The following is a 20,689-nucleotide window of genomic DNA, read 5'->3' on the forward strand; positions in this document are numbered from 1 at the left end:
GGGTCCCAGGTTCGATTCAGGTCAAGGGCACATGCCTGGGTTGCGGGCTTGATCCCATTGGGGGACGTGCAGGAGGCAGCCAATCAGTGATTCTCATCACTGATGTTTCTATCTCTCGTCCCCTCTCCCTTCCTCTCTGAAATCAATAAAGATATATTTAAAAACAAAAAACAAGCAAACAAAAATAATCTTACTCTAAGCAGAAGAGGCTGCCAAGGTCCTGGGGATGGGGTAGGGGCAGACACTCTGGGCAGGGCCGGTGGGGCGAGCAGGGAGCCCTGGCCCGGCTTCATTCATCAAAGAAGCCAGAGGCCAAAGTCCAGGCCGGGGTGCGGGGAGACACCGGTGCTGGGGCCCCTCCCGCGCCCTCCCCCGGCGCCCCTGCCCTTTGAGCCCGCTCGGGCGGGCACAGCCCCCGGTGGCCGCGGGACAGGCTGGCCAGGCGGGGGATGCTGCGGCTGCTGGCGGCCCGCTGCGCCCGGGGCCCGGGGGCCCGCGGGGGGCTCGGCGCCCACTGCCCCCGGCGCCCGGCCTCCGACGCCCCCCAGAACCTGCCCCCCAGCTCGGACGCCGTGGCGCGGCCCGTGGGCGTCTGCTCCATGATGCGGCTGCCGGTGCAGGCCTCCCCCGAGGGGCTGGACGCCGCCTTCGTCGGGGTGCCCCTGGACACCGGCACTTCCAACCGGCCCGGGGCGAGGTAAGGCCCCCGGGACCAGGGACACGTGGCTGGGTAACCGGAGGGCTTCGGTGCCTCTGCTCACCAGGGCCAGGTTGGAATTTCCCGTTTTCTTTGTCAAGCATGACTGGCCTCACTGGTAAAGAAAAGGGGGTTCTTCCATGCCGTGATCCCCAGCTTTGTGGGGGTGGAGGCCGGGGTGACGCAGCGCACGGTGGCAGGGTCCATTTGAGCCCGGAGGAAGCTGGTCGCTCCTTCCTAAACCTCCAGGGGTCACCTGCTGCAAGAATTGCTCAGACGAAGGCCCTGGGCGGGTAGCTCAGTTGGCTAAAGCGTGGGGCCTGATAAACCACGGTTGCAGGTTCCGTCCCCTGGCCAGGCATATATAAGAGTCAACCAGCCCTAGCTTGTTTAGCTCAGTGGTTATAGCATCGGCCTGTGGACTGAAGGGTCCCAGGTTCGATTCAAGTCAAGGGCACATGTCTGGGGTGCAGGCTTGATCCCCAGTATGAGGCATGCAAGAGGCAGTCCATCAAAATATATGCACCAATGAATGCATAATTAAATAGAACAATGAACTGATATCTCCTCCCTCTCTCTCTCTCTCTCTCTCATCAATCAATAATAATAAAAGAATTGCCCAAATTAAATCAATTTTTCTAAATTCAAGTCAAAGACAATGAAATTCATTTTTCTAATTATTGAGCTTCAGCTATTTCTGATTCAGCTCAGCAGCAATACATCTGACTGCCTGTCTATATGATAAATGCCACTTTATTAAAAGCCGACGGAGTGCAAGGCTCTTTGCATAGATAATTTCATTTAACTGACAACCATGAGGTGAGGTAAGGGTCATTGCTTTACAGGTTAGGAAGTCATCCAATGCCATTGAGTAAGTTGGGGGCTCCTAAATCTGTGCCTTTATTTTCTCTCTTTTTTTAAAAAAAACCTGTCTTTATTGTTGAGAATATTACATGTCCCCTACCTTTAATCTCTTCCATATGCAGCCTGGAACAGTGATTCTTGATCAGGGTTTGTTTTGTTTTGTTTTGTTTTGTTTTGTTTTTGGCAGAGTCTGGAGGCATTTTGGGGTGCCAGAACTTGCAGGAAGGGGTGCTACTGGCCTCTAGTGGGAACAGACCAGGAATGCTGCTCAACATCCTACAACGCACCAAGATGGGCGGCCATAACATCCAGCCCCAATGCCACCAGTCCCGAGGCTGAGGAGCCTCTCCCTAGATGGGGCCCCTAAGCCTTTACAGATGCTCACAGGACCTTCCGTCTTCTTCCAGATTTGGACCCCGGCGGATCCGGGAAGAATCAGTGATGCTTCGGACAATCAACCCCAGCACGGGGGCCCTCCCCTTCCAGTCCCTCATGGTTGCAGACCTCGGCGACGTGAATGTCAATCTGTACAACCTGCAGGACAGCTGCCGCCTCATCCAAGAGGCCTTTCAGAAAATCGTGGCTGCTGGCTGTGTGCCCCTGACCTTGGGTAATGGCATCGGCAAGGGCAAGGGCAGCTGGCCGTGCTCAGGGACGGCTTATTCTGTCGTCCAACACAGCTGCTTCTCCAGGGCCGGCCGCTGGGAACTCGGGGACAGGAGCAGGGAGCCCGTTATTAATGCATGCTTCTTAATCCCCGGGGAGAGGGCATGTCAATGCTGGGCTAGTGTGACAGACAGGATTGGATCAGTGGGAGGCATTCGCCTCGGTGCAAAAGTTAAGGGGTGCCCCAAAAGGCAACAGCATTCCTGATTTTCCTTTTTGCCTCAGGCTCCTCTATGGCTTAGAAAAGCACCATTACTGGTCCCATCTTTCTTTAAAATTGGTCATGGATTTTTAAATTATTATTATTAATTATTATTATTATTATTATTATTATTATTATTTAAAGTATGTTTGTTACAGCTGGGGGCAGTAAAACCAGGAGGGGCTTATGATAGGAAAAGGAACAGGAGAGCCCAGGGGGCTGCTTTGGCTCACTGGAACGTCAGAGAAATGGGGCCTGGGGGACAGGATCAGGGTGGTTTTTCCCCCCATGAAATTTTGTTTTGTTTAATGTTACTTGATTACTGTATTTTCCGGCGTATAAGACGACCCCCTAATTTTACAGTTAAAACATAGGTTTAGGCCTATATTCGCTGTATAAGACTACCCCCCACTTCACTTCAAAGAAAAGACTTACTTTGCCGTCAAGATCTGCAGGTAATTTTTGTGCAATTTTGGTCTTTTGCCCCTGATTTTCGGTTGACTTTTTTTTCGTTTCAAAAGTCGTCTTGTACGCCGGAAAATACGTACTGAGTTTCTCAGCATCCCTTAAATTTTGCATCACCTTCAGTACACAGGCTGATGCTCTATCCAATGAGCCAAACCAGCACTTCTTCTTTTAAATGACAACGTAATTTCAAACACCCAGTGTCCCTTTCCTCTCGGAACAAGACCTTATTTTAGCTGGGCTTGTAGTTCTCGAGTCTAACAGAAAGGGGGGCGGAATCGGGCAAGTTGAGGATTGTCCTGGGTAAGGCACAGTCCTCTCCTCTTACCCACGTTCAGATGTTTTCTCTTTTCTCGTCGCAGGTGGAGATCACACAATCACATATCCTATATTGCAGGCCATGGCAAAAAAGTAAGTCTGGACTCTCTGGGCCCAAGCACGGTTTCAAAATTCAGGAGCCGGGAAATGAGTTGTTTGCTGCCAGAGGGCATCAGGTGACCTCGGCTGGCTCACGTTATTGGGGGTGATTGGGACTTCCCGACCGACCGAGTTGCTGTTGCGGATCAGAACGAAGGTCGGGCTCCAGGCGTCCCTGTCAGTCACCAGCTGGGAGTCAGGACTATTATTAACACCTCGGCCGCCTGCCCCTGGCCTGCGTCTGCTCTGGGATGCACGCTCAGCGCTCAGCGTTGGCCTCTGTTTTGGGGAGATGAGCTCCGAACCCCAGTTGACTTGTTTCTGTTTTGCTCAAAAGCCAGTCCTACACATTGACAGGCTCAGGGGTGCTGCTTGCGGAGGAGTGGCCCTTCCCCAGAGAAGCTGGGAGAAGCTGGCTCTCCCAGTAGCAGAAGTCTACCGGGGATGGACTAACCGTGAATTAGCTCCAGAAAGGGACAGATGGGCCACGTTGGTGGCAGCTCCAGAATTCATAGAGGGGAAAGACGTGTGGGTAGAATTCTGACTGGGGGGTGGGCGGGTGCAGTCATTTCTCGAGGCTGTTTGCCTGGCATTGCTTTGGATCGTGTATTCCTTCTGGGTGGCCGGCTGGGTTGATGAAGATGATGGTGAGAGCTGGGGCCAGGCTGCTTCTCGGGGCTACAGCTGAGCTCCCCCTTCGAGGTCACCCCCCCAGCTCTCCCCATCTGTGAGTGAGGAACTCCTGGGTGATAGGCAGTGGGTGGCAGCTGAGCCACACGTCTATTTTGGGCCTCACTTGTCTGCGTGTATTGCTCTGAGATGCTAAGTCACTTGAAGACAGAAACAGGCTGCAAGGCCTGGAATTGTTGCCAGGTCCCCCCTCCTGGGCTCTGCACCCTCACCGGGGTTTGGGGGCCTGGAGGGTGGCTGTGCTGAGTCCCACGGGGGAGGCCTGGCCTCTGAGCTGCCCTGCTGTCACCAGGCATGGCCCCGTAGGGCTGCTGCACGTGGACGCTCACACGGACACGAACGACAAGGCCCTGGGAGAGAAGATCTACCATGGCACGCCCTTCCGCCGGAGCGTGGAGGAGAAACTGCTGGACTGTAAGCGCGTGGTACAGATCGGCATCAGGGGCTCCTCCACGACCCTGGATCCCTACAGATACAGCCGGAACCAGGTGACAGGCTGCGTGCCCTGCCCTCCGGCCCCCGCCCGCACAGGGCCCCCCTCTCCACGGCTCACTCCGTGGCGGCCACGGGTTCCACGGGGCTTTAGTAAGCAAGTTCAGAAAAGGGGAGGACGGCTGCGTTGACGCCTGGAGGGTCACGTGGAGAGAGAGGAGCGAGGGCGCGGGTTCACGAGGCAGAGGAGGCCTAGGGCTGGGGTGGGGAGACCAGCAGGGACAAACCGACCCCTGGAGTGAGCTGGGGAGGTCCCCACCCGAGGTGAGGGGACACCTTAGTCCTCTTCACACCACCTGGGCAGAGTGGCTCCCAGGTGAACACTGTCCAGAAGACAGGCCTTTGCATGGGGACTGGGGCTTTTCCTTGTAACAAGACCCCACAGGGAAAGCCCGAGTCCCCATCAAAGGCCGGTCTTGTGGACAGAGCTGCTGAGGTAGTGCTCGGGGGAGCTGTCCCCAGGTTCTCGCTCTTGCTTTAGCCGAGCTTCTCTCCCATCCCATCTCCGTAGGTCAGCTTGGAATTCCTCCCTGCCTCCCCCGTCACCGCCCCTCCATGCCTCGCCTGTAACACGGGGTGGTAGTTTCCTCCTCGTGAAGGTTCAGGGTCCCATGGGATGGGCGTGTGGCGCTGAGCGTGGGGCGGGCTCAGGGAGATGCCCGGGCAGTGTGTCCTGCAGACGCCTTGACCTGCCCCTCGTCCGTGCCTCCGTCCCCAGGGCTTCCGGGTGGTCCTGGCCGAAGACTGCTGGATGAAGTCCCTGGTCCCTCTGATGGCAGAGGTGAGGCAGCAGATGGGAGGCAAACCCATGTACATCAGCTTCGATATTGACGGCTTGGACCCGGCCTACGCCCCAGGGACAGGGACACCGGAGATTGCTGGCCTCACCCCTAGTCAGGTACGGCGGCTCCGCGGTGACCATTCCTGGGGGTGAGGATTTTTTTTATATGTATATAGGGGTGAGGATTTTAATGTCCTGCTTTCCTGGACCTTGTGGTGAGTCTTCGGGAATCGGGATAGGATTTCCCCCCCTTTTCTTTTTCTTTAAAAAAAAATATTTTATAGATATTTTACAGAGAGGAAGGGAGAGGGATAGGGAGCTAGAAACATCGATGAGAGAGAAACATCGACCAGCTGCCTCCTGCACCCCCCCACTGGGGATGTGCCCGCAACCAAGGTACATGCTCTTGACTGGAATCGAACCCGGGACCCTTCAGTCCGCAGACTGATGCTCTATCCACTGAGCCAAACCGGTTTCAGCTCCCCTTTTCTTACAGTAGTGATGAAAAAAAAATATTGTTGAAAGTATTACATGTATCCCCTTACCACTCCCAGGATAGGGTTTTAAAAGCCGGTACGTCGGCCTTTACTGTTCTCGGGGTTTAAATACTTGACTCCCTGAGGACTGAGTTTTAGCCAAGGTGCTCATTTCTTATCGGGCTATTACAGTCCTTCATTTGCTTTTCCTGCTGCTGGTCCTGCTGTATAGTTGGCCCCTGGGAACCGTACTGTAGTACCCCTCTCACGGACAGTAAGCCTATCATTTTGGGGTTAGAGTTTTAAAAAGTACGCACAGTGGGATTAACCAGCTACCAAGGTAGTTCAGGAGTTTTAGAACTACCCAAGTAATCCCCCAGAGGGCGTGCTGAGCACCAAGGCAGGGAGGCAGGCCTGGAGCGTGGTTACAGCCAGAAGGTTAAGCTCCAGGGGGTAGAGGCCTTGGTTTCACTACCCTGTCCTTGGAGCCTAGCGTGGTGCCTGACACATACATGGTAGGCCCTCAAATTCCTCTTGCGAGGAAACGGAGATCGCTGAACCCCAATCCATTGCCTCACGCCCTCTGAGAGAGAATGCTGACAGCTGCCTCCTCAGAGCCCTTCACCGCCCCCGCCAGAGGTTTCTCACACACACACCTCCTTCCTCAGCGTCTCGTCCTTCTGGGCTTTGCACCTGCACCACGGAAACTCCTTGAGACAAAACGGCTCTTCCTTCCATCGCCTCCTGCCTCTGTCCTCCCGCCGTGACTGACCCGGGTACCTCTCCGTCTGGGCACCTTTTCCCTCTGCTGCGCTGCCCTTCCCTGCTCAGCTGCTGGCCCATCTACTGCGCTAAGTGCTTCCTCCTTGGGGAGGCCCTCCCCGCCTCTTCCGGCTGTTACGTGTTCCTATCCCGAGCCCCGCTTTTGTTTTTCTCGAAGTCCTCCGTGCGTGCCATTGAAGTGGTTGGCTCGCTCGTCCCCATCACCACACTGTGGAGCAGGGGCTGGGCATCGCTCCGCTGTGATGCCCGCCAGGGAGCCTGGCAGTAAATGCTTACAAGGAGAAGCAATGGTTCCGACTCAGAAGGTGGGCACGTGTCGGGAGAAAGCCACGGAGGCCCCCACCGTTTTTTCTTTTTTCTTTCGTGGTCAATGATTCCCACGTGGCTTGCTTGTGGACAGGCTCTGGAGATCATCCGGGGCTGTCAAGGCCTGAACGTGGTGGGCTGTGACCTGGTGGAAGTCTCACCGCCGTACGACCCTTTTGGTGAGTAAACGAGAGACCTGTGATCTGCAGGCTGCGAGTTCAGATTTTATTCATCTAGTGCACATGTGTCAAACACAAGGCCCGCAGGCCAAATCCAGCCCGCCAGGCCTTGCAATGTGGCCCGCACTGCGCTGTCATCACTGCACTCCGCTGTCAGTTTATGACATTGTCAGTTTATGACTGTTCAAACCATTCGGCCCGCGATTTAGGCTGGATTTTAGATTTTGGCCCCTTCTCTGATTGAGTTCGACACCCCTAATCTAGTGAATAGGTAGCAGGTGGACAGGCCCTTGTGTGTAACTCAGAACCTGCTGAGAACGTCCTACAGTGAAGAAAATAAGCCTGTTATTGCGGGCCTTACAGACACAGCTCATGGGCCCTAACCAAACCCCTGGAGGCAGCTAAGTATTATTAGCGTGCCCACTGGCCAGCAAAAGGCAGGAACAAGCCTGCAGCTTAGTGACGGGGTGGCTCACGACCATCCTACTGATAGTTCAGAAAAGTGAATTCCCAAAGGATAAATAATAGTTACTAATTCATAAAGTGGGGAGTCAGTTGGCTTAGGAGAGAGGCTCAAAGCAGATGCCAGCCTCAGAATTTTAATGTAGAAAACCTTACAGTTAGGCCTACTAGCCTCAGAGGATAGATAATAAATACAATACACGCCATTATTATACGTTTCATTTCTGAGATTAAACAAAGAACCTTCTGTATTTTAAAATCACTATTTCCAAGTGGTTGATGGAGCAGAATGCCAGGGAAAGCGTGTCTGTAGGGGGGCGCTGGCCAGCCCTGAAAAGATACGGAAGGTGGGGCCCGAAAGGGAAGACAGGGGGGCAGAGGGCTGAGCAGTCCTGAGAGGCGCGGCCTGGGAGGTGGTCTTCACGCTGGTGTACTTCTCCGTAGGAAACACGGCCCTCCTGGCGGCCAACCTGCTGTTCGAGATGCTGTGTGTCCTCCCCAAAGTGAGAGTCGTCTGAACCTCCTGCTCGTCAACACGGAACAGATTGCACCCGGGACAAATTCTCAAGCATCTGCCAGTGCTAACGAGTTTGTGCCAATAAGACTTTCTGCTCCAAGCGTCACCGGTGGCTGTAAAATCAGGGCACAGAGCAGAACTGGAATCCAGACAGCTAACATTTCCGAGGAGTTTGAATGAACAAAGCAGTAGCACTTGTGCCGATTTCTTCCTTTCATGAAAGGTGATGGAGGATAAAGGGGGAAGGGATGGAGAATTTAGTTCAAAGCTAGAGGAATTCCTCTAAAAATGGAGGAATTAAATAAAGACTAATTTCGTGCACCAGGCCTCTAGTACTGTATAAATCTATATTTCCATAGTATCTTCTTTTAAGGCAGGGGTGGGGAACCTCTTTTCTGCCAAGGGCCATCTGGATATTTATAATGTCATTCACTTAGTATCAATTTATGTTGCTATGAAAGAAGCCTGGAGATTTATTGAATCTCGAGTCCGGCCTGCGGCTGTCTTGGCAGGGCCAGACCAGATTACTTCTCCGGCCTTCTACAGCCCGGGGGCCGGGAGTTCCCCACCCCGGCTTTGGAAGAAAGTCCCGCGAAGATCCTAATAACCTTCCCACTCAAAAGCCCAGGAGGGTACGCGAAAGGCCTTCTAAACCAGCCGACACCAGCTGGCCTCCCAAGAGCCCTCCTCAAGCTGTCACACATTATCCGCTCTTCCAGCGGCCCTCCTCCAGGACGGAGTTCCTGAAGTCTGCATAGCCAAGTGCTGATCGTAAGCATGTGCTGAGTTACATGCAAACTCTGTTTCGCTGGCAATGGGTCCACGATAAATCATCTCGATGCAGGAGCTACCCGTAATCATCACACGTTAAAATAGTTTATTTCTGTTTCCAGTCGGTCATATTCTTAAAACAAAAATAACATCAACTTTAGTTATGTTCACAATACAAAACAAAAACATAAAAAGGACACCATTTGCCAAATAAGTTATTTGTTCCTAAGAGTATCAAAAGTGCAAAATATTCACTTGCTTTTCAGATCCGTCTCAGAAGTCTAATTACAAACGGAACAGATAGAGTCGGCAGTTCTGCACTGCGTTTGCTTTCCGGGGACAGTGGCAGGTGTTTGGATGTGAGCAACATTTCATTTGGGAACAGGTTTTGCATCAGCTTTTAAAGAGTTTTCCTTAACATTTTCTTTTGAGTGTTTGCTTCTAATCCCACTTCCCAACAAAGCAAATCATCCAAAACACATTCAGATCCCATTTCTCTTTATATCAGGAAAACACTTATGTGCTGAATGAGGAAAGCAACCTGTTATTTGAAAACCACAACCAAGTTTCCTGGTCAGCGATGGCAGCGAGACCATGGTGCCCAGTGGAAATTGGGGCAGCCTTGCTCACGGAACCAGCTTAGCTGGGCTGCCCGCCTCTGCGTTAGACAAATCGTGCCCTGACACCTTGGCAAGAAAAATATATTGGGTAAATGGGTGTGTGTTCTACAGAGCCTTTTAGGACCAGTTTTCATCCCCGTCTGCTGAACGTGATGTGTAGACTCTATCAACCAGAAAAAGCTACCTCTAAAATCACTCATGTTGTCTTCTGAAGATACGCATTCGAAAACTAGGAAGTTGAGACCGGAACTGGGTCAGTGTGGTTACCTACGTTAGGAAGAGAAATGGCGGCATTGGCTGAGCAGACTATGGCTCATACATTTGACACAAAAGCAAACAAATGAATGGAAACAACGTTCAGGAGGAGAGGCGTGGTGGCCAAGGGTGAAGTTCGTTTTAAAGTAGGGGTGTCGAACTCAATCAGAGAAGGGGCCAAAATCTAAAATCCAGCCTAAATCGCGGGCCGAATGGTTTACTGAACAGTCATAAACTGACAATGTCATAAACTGACAGCGGAGTGCAGTGATGACAGCGCGGTGCGGACCACATTGCAAGGCCTGGCGGGCTGGATTTGGCCCGCGGGCCTTGTGTTTGACACATGTGTTTTAAAGGAAGACTCCCAGGGTCCTCCGGGCAAGACACGGCTGCCTCAGAGAGATGTGGAGGATTGGTGGGCTGAAGTATTTGCCGGGAGTGTTTTCAATCCTATTATCTTTCCCTTCTTAGTGAAAATGGAAGGTGCTTTTAATTTTAATGATATAATTTTTAAAAATCCAATCTGGCCGAAACCGGTTTGGCTCAATGGGTAGACCATCGGCTTGGGGACTGAAGGATCCCGGGTTCGATTCCGGTCAAGGGCATGTACCTTGGTTGCGGGCACATTCCCAGTAGGGGGTGTGCAAGAGGCAGCTGATCGATGATTCTCTCTCATCGATGTTTCTAACTCTGTATCTCTCTCCCTTCCTCTCTGTACAAAATTAATAAAATATATTAAAAAAAATAAAAATAAAAATCCAATCTGGTGAGGTTTTGGTTTTCAGAAGTGATGGTCAGGAATCCCATTAGTACCAGAAATTAAAATCTACCATAAAAGCAAAACATGCTCATTTAAGTAACCTGGCCCTAAAAGACCCAGGAAATAACTTTGAGGAGCCGAATGAATCCCGTGATCATTTCTACCCCGTCAGGTGCCCTCGGAGGCGGCCCTCGGGATAAGCACCCACGTTTAGAGGGTAAGTCGGAGAGGGAAGCCTGGCTGTGATTCTTCACCTTTTCCAGAAAGCTGTAGATTCCATGCAAACTACAGAAATTCCTGGGCTCAAATAATTTACTACCTGTCCCTGTAGCTCGCTATTTCAGTCATTTGGGATCCAAATGGCTTAGTTTAAAGCGGTTATGATTAAAGAAAATACCGACTTACTTTGTCCCATCACTGATTTTGAACTTCCACTTGACAAATTGCCCTTAAAGGGCCACCTGCTTTGACAATGGAATAGACCACTTTGTGAGGCTGTCCACACCCCATGGTAGTCTTGCCCTAAAGAGAAAAGGTAAGCTCTCTAGCTCTGGAGTGATCCAGCCTGGCGTCCATCTCAGCTTGAGCTCAGCCAGCTTATGCCAGGACAGGTGGCGTAGCTGTAAGTTAGGAGTGAGATGATTGAGACGAGACATCAAAATACAGGAGCTCAGAGTAAGCCTTTTGCACAACAGGAGTCTAGAACAAGTCTTGGTTCACTTGTCACAAATGAGGACTTGAAGGTACAGTACTTTTGGGGTAACTGCTCAAAATACGATTGCTGAGAAATGTTAGGTTCTTTGATACACAGACGTGTCTGGAATTTTACTAGATACACCACTCATGGCAGGTGGGAATAGTGTGTCTTCAGTTTAACATCTACTGGCTTATAGCAGCTTATCTCTACGTTCAGAGAACAAGGTTCAAGTTATGGCTCCTAATATCCATACCCTACGACTGACAGAGGCAGAAAGGCATCTAAAACACACGCGTAAATGGCTCAAGTCGTCACAGTACTTCTTGCCGTGCGGGTCCCTCTCGCTCCTTCTCGTGTTGGGAAGGCGGCCAAGGGGACGCTCAGGAGGGGGTCACTTCAGTCACTGCCCAGCCCTCTGTTGCCTTGGGGAGGAACCCAAACTCACATGCAGAACCCCCGCTCATCCCTATACTTTTAAAACCATGGCTGACAAACTGCAGTAGGGGGATACCCCCAAAATTGCCTTCAGCCGCTCACTGCCAGAAAGACTGCTGAACGTAAGATCCCGTGGAGCCAGGCCTCGTTCAGGCCGTGGGCCCAGAAGCTGCTGTGGGCTGTCCCACGGTTACAGCATGCACCGCAGCAGAAGCTCAGCGGCCGCGGGTGGGCTGGGGGTGGGACGCGGGGGAGGCAGGTGAACGCTGGGCCAGCGACCAGCACACCAGGCTCCTGAGGTTCGGTCCTGGCACTGCTGCAGGGCGAGCATCTGTGCTTCTCCGGGCACAGACCCAGGACGGGGGAGGGGCTGTGAGCGTGGACAGGACCGTAGGGAAGAGGAATGAGCGGTCTATTTTAAATAGTGCGGCATTCGGACAGGAGAGAACACCCCAAAGGAAAATATTTTCACTCCTAGGTTAGGACAGGACAAAGCAGGACGAAGGAGAGGGTCTGCTCGCACTGCTCTAGAAGAACCACCTAAAATCTAGACTCTGTCCGCCGTGAGAGGTGGAGTTCTGCAAACACCTGTGCGCGGGGCCGGCAGAGGGTCTGGGAGTTCCCGGCTCTCCCGCGGCCCCTCAGTCTAGCTCAGGCCAGGACGGGATGTAGAACCTCTGCAAGGAGCCTTCCAGCAGGCGCTCCATCCACAAGGACAGCTTGCTCAGTTTCCCTTTGAGGGGCTTGGGCGCCAGGCCGCCGGGTTTCCCTCGGGACTCCCCCTCGGGCAGGGAGGGGTCCGGGTCACACGCCCCCAGGGCTTCCTCCTCCTCCACGGTTTTCTGGGGCTTGAAGAGGCAGAAGTACTTCTTGTGGCCGTTCAGAGCCAGCACGTAGCCTGTGTAGTCGCGATCCAGGAAGTGCTTGTCGTACTGGTTTGGGATGGGGGCTGCGTCCTGAGCAAATTCTAGCAGGTACTCGAGCCACTCCCTGTGCTTATCGAGACTCAGGAAGGAGAAGTGCAGGCAGCTGCTCCTGTGGAGGGAACAGAGGGAGGACTCAGGGCTTCCTGACACGCAGCTGCAGGGAACACAACACCTGCCAGTTCCAGTAAGCACGGGCTTCACGCCGGGCGGGGCCAGGGGAGGCACCACGCAGGATCCTGTGGGAGCTGAGGGCGCCCCAACAGCGACACGCCACCCCCCCATCCCCGGCCCCTGGCTGGGTGTCACTCATGTCGCTCTCAGTGTCCGGCTCCAGGAAAAGACACAAGAGCTGGAGAATAGTCCGTTTCCTGAAAGGGCCCCGGGAGGAACCGAGGGGGCATGAAGTCAGGGGGGGAAAGGCGCCCTCAGGATGGCTCCGGCTTCTGGCCTAGAGAGGTCCCAGCCACACAGCGCTGCGCGGCCCCAGAGGAGCGGATGTGACTCCGCCAGCCCCCTCCTGCCCAGACGTGCCCGCTGCCCTCCCCGCCCCCTCTCAGGCGCTTACCCAGTGAACGTGTAGACCTCCAGCGCGAACTTCTGCAGCAGGCTGGTCTTGGTGGAGTTGGACAGGATGAGGACCACGTTCATGTGGCCTGGCCGCAGGCGCACCAAGTTGCTGGTGTACGTCACATCCGTGAGCTCGGTCACCTCCACGAAGCCCTTTCTAGGGACCTTGCTGTGAAGGAATATGGGAGAGTTAAGATGTTATCAGGGGCCCAGCCAGTGTGGCTCAGTGGTTGAGTGTTGACCTATGAGCCAGGTCACAGTTGGATTCCTGGTCAGGGCACATATCTGGTTTGCAGGCTCAATCCCCACTGTGGGGGCGGGCAGGAGGCAGCCAATCAATGATTCTCTTTCATCAATGTTTCTCTCTCTTTCCGCCCTCCCACTATGAAATCAATAAAAATATATTTAAAAAATATTATCAGGGTAGTGGAATGCCATTACATTTAAAAGAAACAAGCGGAAGAAAGTGCTATGTTCGGAACATTTGAGATCTTGCTCCCCAGGATATGTCATCAGTTTGGCTCAAATAAACTCATAAAAATTCTCTTAAAAAAAAAAAAAAAAAATGGGCCCAGCGGGCATGGCTCAGTGGTTGAGTGTTAACCTATGAACTAGGAGGTCAGAGTTTGATTCCTGGTCAGGGCACATGCTCAGGTTACAGGCTCAATCCCCAGTGTAGGGCTTACAGGAGGCAGCTGATTAGTGATTCTCTCTCATCATTGATGTTTTTATCTCCCTCTCTCTTCCTGAATTAAAAAATATATATTAAAAAAACAAAAACCCACTATGTTCTAATCAGACCAAATATGTTATTTAATACCAGAGGCCCGGTGCACAAAATTTGTGCATGGGTAGGGTCCCTAGGCCTGGCCCTCTGTGTGAGGGATGATCGGCAGGGCAATCGGGGCCCTGGCACTGCCACCTACCTCGGGCAATTGGAGCTGGCTGGCCGGGGGGAGGGACCGAGAGGTTGGCCAACAGGCCCTGATCGGCAATCGATGGGGGCTGCGGGCTGGTAGCAGCTCCTGCGTTGAGCGTCTGCCCCCTGTTGGTCAGTGTGTGTCATAGCTGACTGGCCATTCTGCTGTCAGGTCAATTTGCATATTATGCATATATATATATATATATATATATATATATATATATATATATATATCTTTATATCTCTAGAGCCCAACGCACTAGGAGGATTGTGTGGTCCCTGCTTGGCTGCTTGGCAGTCCTGGGCCTACAGAGATACTGAGTCAGAGAAAACAACTTTAGGACAGGACGCACCATTCTCTGCTTCCAGCTCATCTAGCATCTCTCTGATGTGCCTCTTTGTCTCCTGCCCTCACTGTTAAACCTGAGATTGAGAAATGATGACACCAGGCAGGAGGAGGTCCAGTGTCTGCTGTGGAGAGGGTCTCAGTGGATGGGATTCAGCGGTGACGTTCCCTGTTCCCACTCCCACAGCTGGAGGGGAGCCAGAGTTCTCTATACACACGGAGTCAAACTCTGCTTTATGAGACCACACGGGCTGTGGGTCAGCAGCCAGGGAGGTGGGCGTGGTGTTTTGTTAGACCAGGGGTGGGAATGTCTGGTCCGAGGGCCGTATAAGGCCTGAGAAATCATTTGGTCTGGCCCTGCCGAGGCGTTAGGGGTGAGTTAATTAAATGTTTGACCAAAATGCCAAGACCAGTTTGGCTCAGTGGATAGAGTGTCAGCTTGGGGACTGAAGGGACCCGGGTTCGATTCCGGTCAAGGGCATGTACCTTGGTTGCAGGCATATCCCCGGTGGGGAGTGTGCAAGAGGCAGCTGATCGATGACTCTCTCTCATCGATGTTTCTAGCTCTCTATCTCTTTCCCTTCCTCTCTGTACAAAATCAATAAAATATATTAAAAAAAAAAAAATGTTTCCATTAAAAATAAATAAATAAATGTTTGACCAAAAATAGCAGACTAGTTTTTAAGCTGATAATTTTGTAGGGCCTGCGAGTGATCTTGTAAATATCCAATGGCCCTTGGCGGGCCCGTGTCAGACAAACCTGGTGCTCTCTTTGGTGAGGCTGGACACGGTCTTCTCGGCCTTCTCCTGGGCTTTCCTTTTGTCGGGATGCTTTGACTCGCGATCATAGTTGGAGTCACTAACGTGAGTAAAAAAGGAGTTTTACCAAAAAAGAGGACAAACCACCATGGGGCTTGGGCCCTCCCTGAGAAAGCCACACCGAGAACCGGGGAGGACTCACCAGAAGGCCTGGATGATGAAGGTGCCGAAGAGGACGAAGATGGTGGAGAAGGCCAGGGACAGGAGGGGAATCATTTCCCGCCTAAAACGAAGACGACAAGCTCACTCCTGCTCACTCTCCAGGGGCTGCTGTGACGTCAATCAATGCCTTTAGGTTTCCTCTCTGGCTCAAAAGAACCAACCCCCAAACCACCACAAACCGAAAATAAGAAAATATTTCCTATCGATAAACACTTTCTATTTCCATGGGAAGAGAGGTTCCTGGGGGAGGGGAAAGCAGAGAGTCCCCGGGGACTGTGAGGAATCACAGTGTGTGCTTATTTTAAGTTTAATTTTGTGTCTCCACATTACAGGCTGTGCCTGATATATCCTGCAGAAGGACACAGTAAGGGGGCAAAAAGGACTTAGGTTGTGAGCATGGACAGGGGGGTACATGGTGATGGAGGGAGACTTGATTCCGGGTGGTGAACACAATACAGGTGCAGATACCGTGTTGAAGAACTGTGTCCCTGAAACCTGAGAAATTTCGTTAACCAGTGTCACCCCAATAGATTCGGTAAAAAGGCAAAATACACGTCGTGGGAAGAACATTCTGATGTCAAGGGGAGTCACGATGTGCAGGCAGGGAACTATCAATTCCTGACCGGCTTGGCCACCTACACACCGGACCACATGTGTGCCGGGCTCTGGGCCGGGCCCCGGTGAGGACAGCCCCAGGCTCTGTTGTCTGGAAGGGCAGCCAGTGGGAATGAGTCCATCAGTAAATGTAAAAAAGTGAAGTTGTGGAAAGAAAGAAAAAGGGGAACGGTGCTGAAAATGTGTAAATATTCTTCCACCCACTATGGTGGATATACCTCAAGTCAAAGAAGAACAGACTCTTTTCAAAAGAAAACAGCAGTCCTGCCATTCACAGGGCAAAAGGAGCGCAATCTCACAACAGTCCTACCAGTTGTTGTGGTACAGGTCTTCCAGACAGTCTGCGATGCAGGAAGCGGCCGTGAAAAGCCACCGGACGAGGATCATCTATTGAGAGAAGGAAGGATGGTCAGGACCGGGCTCCTGGCCCCAGCGCCGCTGCGGAGCCTCTGCGTGGCCCCGGGAGCCACCAGCCTGCCCAGCACCCGCTCTCCTGGGCCACACGCTTACAGGGGCAAGTTCATCGATCAAGTCGGGGAGCACAGCTTCCGAGGACAGAAGAGTGGAGTCTTTCCGCAGCTGCTCGAGGTAACTCAGGAGGACGAATTTGTCACTCTCGCTCCCGGTCCAGGGGTCCTGCAGGGTCTTAAAGAGCACCCTGCCTCCCATGTTGCGCCTTTCTAAGATAGACACCTGGGAGTAAAGAGAAAAACTGTCAGAATTCTCAAAGAATGGTACGTCACTGGTATCTGGTGTCTTTTCAGGTAGGATGGGGAAAAGGGTCTAGGAAAGTCAGCAAGAAACTCAAATGCAGATATGGATGAGTATAAAACATTTACGAGACTGAAATTTTTCTGACAAAAGAAATTGTGGTGGCTGTTTATGGCGACTTTCTGAAGCTTCTGTTAAAGTTAAAAGCTCTTCCTTATATTTTATTTTTATTTTTTAAAAATATATTTTATCGATTTTTTACAGAGAGGAAGGGAGAGGAATAGAGAGTCAGAAATATCGATCAGCTGACTCCTACAAACTCCCCACTGGGGATGTGCCTGCACCCAAGATACACGACCTTGATCGGAATCAAACCTGGGACCCGTCAGTCCGCAGACCGACGCTCTATCCACTGAGCCAAACCGGTTAGGGCAAAGCTCTTCCTTTTAATAAGCTTTGTTCGACAACCTCTTACTAATTTTTATAATACAGAAACCCTTTGTTTTCAGAGAGATTCTCCACAGCTACCAGAAGGATGAAGAGAAAGCCAGGCATCTGAGAGTGATGACCCAGGGGAGAACGGAAGGAGAGATCAATTATGCTGTGAGTGCAGGAGGGGATATTTCGACGGCACCTTATTGGTAGTCTAAGAAAGATTTTGCAAACTAGATACACAAAACTAGACCTGCCATAGGCAAAACTGGTGAAAAGGATTGATGCTCTTCAATATCTACTCATAGGAAAGGTGCTTTCTGTGAAGGTCAAAGGTGAAGATCTAGGAGGTGGTCACCAGGGTGAATGACTTCTAAGAGCAGGCTTTCAAAATGGGCTCAGAGATTTCTGGGTTTCCTGGAATTTGTATTAAAAACTCCTGAGGAGTGCCCTAACCGGTTTGGCTCAGTGGATAGAGCATCGGCCTGCGGACAGAAAGGCCCCAGGTTCAATTCCAGTCAAGGGCATGTAATACCTTGGCTGTGGGCACATCCCCATTGGGGAGTGTGCTGGAGGCAGCTGATCGATGTTTCTCTCTCATCAATGTTTCTAACTATCTCTTCTCCTTTCTTCTCTGTAAAAAAATCAATAAAATATATTTTTAAAAAGTAACATTAAAAAAACAAAAATCTCCTGAGGAAATAGGACACAGAATCGAGTGTCAGTGCTCGTGAAGAGCTGGGATCAGGACCAGGTCAGGGACCACGACTCACCACCGACTTCCCTCGGAACGCCTCGCTGTCCGGCAGGAAGGCGTTGGCAAACTCCGGCTGCCGATCGCTGTAGGCGTGCATGAACTGCAACATGTCTTGTGAGTTTGCCTTCGCGAAGGACAGGAAGGCCTCAAAGGGCTGACTGGACTTGGCGGCCTCAGGAGTCAGTAACACTACACAGTACCTGCACAACAAGACTCTGTGAGCGCTCCCGAGGCCACTGGAGCCTGATGGCAAGTGAGGGTGATGGAGAGGACACGCTCACAAAGAAACCTGTTTACATTTACTCAAGACGTGAATGCATTTACTAAGGGACCTCCATGGTCAAAGTCTAATGGGAGGAGATTTCCAAGTATAATAATTCCCGACATGCTTCTCTCCCAGACCGGTGATGTTTTCCCGGACCACCACCACCACGCTCCGGACTGCCGTCTGAGGCAATGGGCACTGAGCCTGGCTGCAGACGGGCCTTTCAGAACCATCGGGTTTGGTTCTCCACTGCAGGCCGGGCCGCTCCCCGCTCAGCTCCCAGGCCCTGAGCCTCATTCGGAAGGGCTTCCTTTGCAATGGCTCCGCTGGGAAGTTTGGCTTATCCTTCATTCACCCACTCTCCCAAGACTTCCCGAGCACTTCCTATGATCGTGCCTTGTGAAGCCTCTACTCAAGACCCGCAAAGACTCACCCCACTATGGTGGGAATAGTTACTCTCTCGTACTCAGTGCTTCTTTAAAGAAGCATCTCTCCCTGACACCTGGCTACTCATCTTCAGGTCCCAGCTGAAGGGTTACACGGCAGGCTGGCACATCCAAAGCTTAGTCCTAAGGGACCCTGAATTGATACACCCCACTCCTGTAGCAGTTGTCAGTATTTGCTACATAAACTCCCACTGCCCCAGGGGAGGTGGGAATGGCCTCAGGAAAGTGTGCGTGGCCCCTCCACTGCCACAAGCAGAGAAAGCCCGGCCTTACTTCCTCTGGCGGTGAGACCGCTTCACCGGGCAGAGTTCCTGGAACAGCTTCTGGTTGGTGAGCCTGGTTGCAAACAGATACTTGTTTTGGGTGAAGAAGTTATTAATGGCCTCTTTTTTCATATGTGGGGCCTGGAAGAAAACCAAGAAATAGTTGACTTTATTCGTTTTCTCACTGCACATGAGCTTTACATACAACTCAATAAAAATGAGGCTCACCCTGGCTATCCTATATAACAAAAGGCTAATATGCAAATTGACCAAAGGGGGGTAGAAGGGGAAAGACGGGTCACTGTGATATGCACTGACCACCAGGAGGCAGACACTCAATGCCAGAGCTGCACACACGCACACTGGTGTTATAAATGAGATCAGTGTTTAAACTGAATATACAATTTTGCATCCTGTTTGCTCTTTAATGTTCTATTATGAAGATAATCCCCATAATTAAGTATTCTTTTAAAAAAATATTTTTATTGATTTCAGAGAAGAAGGGGGATGGAGAGATAGAAACATCAATGATGAAAGAATCATTGACTGGCTGCCTCCCGCACGCCCCTCTACTGGGGATCGAGCCCGCAACCCAGCATGTGCCCTTGACTGGAATCAAACCCTGAGCCCTTTGGTCCACAGGCCAACGCTCCATCCACTGAGCCAAATCAGCTAGGGCCAGTAAGTACTCTTGAATAGCCATTCTAAATGGCTATATAAGGTACCTGCTTGAAATGTACCAATAATTACCGTATTTTCCGGCGTATAAGACAACCCCCTGATTTTACAGTTAAAACATAGGTTTAGGCCTATATTCGCTGTATAAGACTACCCCCCACTTCCGAGGCAACACCAGTTCTTTTTTGAATAGACCGCCTCTCTGACTCTGGCCAATCTGAGCAGGCTTTTTTTTCGTTTCAAAGTCGTCTTATATGCCGGAAAATATGGTATCCTGCTGTTGGTTATTTATATTTTCCCCTCACTTTTGCTATTATGAGTGACATAACATCTGTGTATGTAATTCTGACTGAGTTCCTATTCCCGTAGGAGAGGTTCCTAAAAGGTAATCTCATCTCCCTTAGGCCTTTACTCAAGCATGACCTTACTTTAAATGCAAACCTTCTTCCCCACCACTCCACACTCCTCTTGCCTGCGTTATTTTAAAAAAATATATATGTTTTATTGATTTTTTTTTTTACAGAGAGGAAGGGAGAGGGATAGAGAGCTAGAAACATCGATGAGAGAGAAACATCGACCAGCTGCCTCCAGCGCACCCCTTACCGGGGATGTGCCCGCAACCAATGTACATGGCCCTTGACCGGAATCGAACCCAGGACCCTTCAGTCCACAGACCGAGGCTCTATCCACTGAGCCAAACCGGTTTCGGCTGCCTGCGTTATTTTTCTCCTCAGCCCTTACCACTCACATTCCATAACAGAGTACGTTAGGCTGTCTGTGGTCCCCACTAGAATACAGGACGAGGAATTATGATGATTTTGGGGAGGGGGCCGGATCCCCATACACAGCGCAATGCTTGGCACAGACAGGGAGTCAGGAGTACTCTTCATATATGAACTGAGGTAGCTGATCGTTTACCACCCAATTGCTTTTCTGAAAAATTTGAAGAGTGTCTGTTTCTTTCTATCCTCAACATTTCCAAGTATTTTTATTTTTATTTAGAAAATCTTTAACAATTTGATGGAAGAAGAAAATGTTAAATTTGCCTTTCTCTGATTATTAGTGAGATTTAATTAAAAAAAATGGATTTTTATTGATTTCAGAAAGGAAGGGAGAGCGAGAGAAGGAAACATCAATGAGAGAAAATCACTGGCTACCTCTTGCATGTCCCACAATGAGGATCGAGCCTGCAACCCGGTCATATACCCTGATTGGGAATAAAACTGTGATCTTCTGGTTCATAGG

At 51.2% G+C, this 20,689-nt stretch overlaps 2 protein-coding genes across 4 annotated transcripts in view; one reads left to right on the top strand and one right to left on the bottom strand.

Annotated features, from left to right (window-relative positions):
• The first annotated feature begins 430 nt into the window (after positions 1–430).
• AGMAT (agmatinase (putative)) lies at positions 431–8,323 on the top strand. Of its 3 annotated transcripts, none has more exons than XR_014794243.1 (7): positions 431–697; positions 1,969–2,171; positions 3,257–3,305; positions 4,294–4,489; positions 5,212–5,772; positions 5,834–7,018; positions 7,925–8,323. XR_014794243.1 is itself a non-coding variant. In XM_084875368.1 (7 exons), the coding sequence occupies exons 1-7, from the start codon at positions 450–452 to the stop codon at positions 7,996–7,998; spliced, it is 1,035 nt and encodes a 344-aa protein (XP_084731494.1). In that variant the 5' UTR covers positions 431–449; the 3' UTR covers positions 7,999–8,323. The 3 variants fall into 3 exon arrangements, 1 of the variants encoding a protein (XP_084731494.1); XR_014794244.1 differs by lacking the exon at positions 7,925–8,323 and adding an exon at positions 7,290–7,914 and having other exon boundaries at positions 5,212–5,391; positions 6,934–7,083; XM_084875368.1 differs by having other exon boundaries at positions 5,212–5,391; positions 6,934–7,018.
• Positions 8,324–8,845: 522 nt separating this feature from the next.
• Positions 8,846–20,689, bottom strand: part of DNAJC16 (DnaJ heat shock protein family (Hsp40) member C16) — a 29,495-nt gene continuing 17,651 nt past the window's right edge. The window contains exons 8-15 of the mRNA XM_084875319.1: positions 18,777–18,907; positions 17,809–17,992; positions 16,403–16,585; positions 16,203–16,279; positions 15,258–15,338; positions 15,057–15,155; positions 13,027–13,197; positions 8,846–12,570 (exon numbers count right to left, since the gene is read on the bottom strand). Coding sequence (XP_084731445.1) covers positions 12,177–12,570; positions 13,027–13,197; positions 15,057–15,155; positions 15,258–15,338; positions 16,203–16,279; positions 16,403–16,585; positions 17,809–17,992; positions 18,777–18,907 — 1,320 coding nt within the window. The 3' untranslated portion in view covers positions 8,846–12,176. The remainder of the gene's footprint in view (positions 12,571–13,026; positions 13,198–15,056; positions 15,156–15,257; positions 15,339–16,202; positions 16,280–16,402; positions 16,586–17,808; positions 17,993–18,776; positions 18,908–20,689) is intronic.

This window comes from Pipistrellus hanaki (genome assembly GCF_964339955.1).
Source record: "Pipistrellus hanaki genome assembly, chromosome: 2".
Lineage (NCBI taxonomy): Eukaryota > Metazoa > Chordata > Mammalia > Chiroptera > Vespertilionidae > Pipistrellus > Pipistrellus hanaki.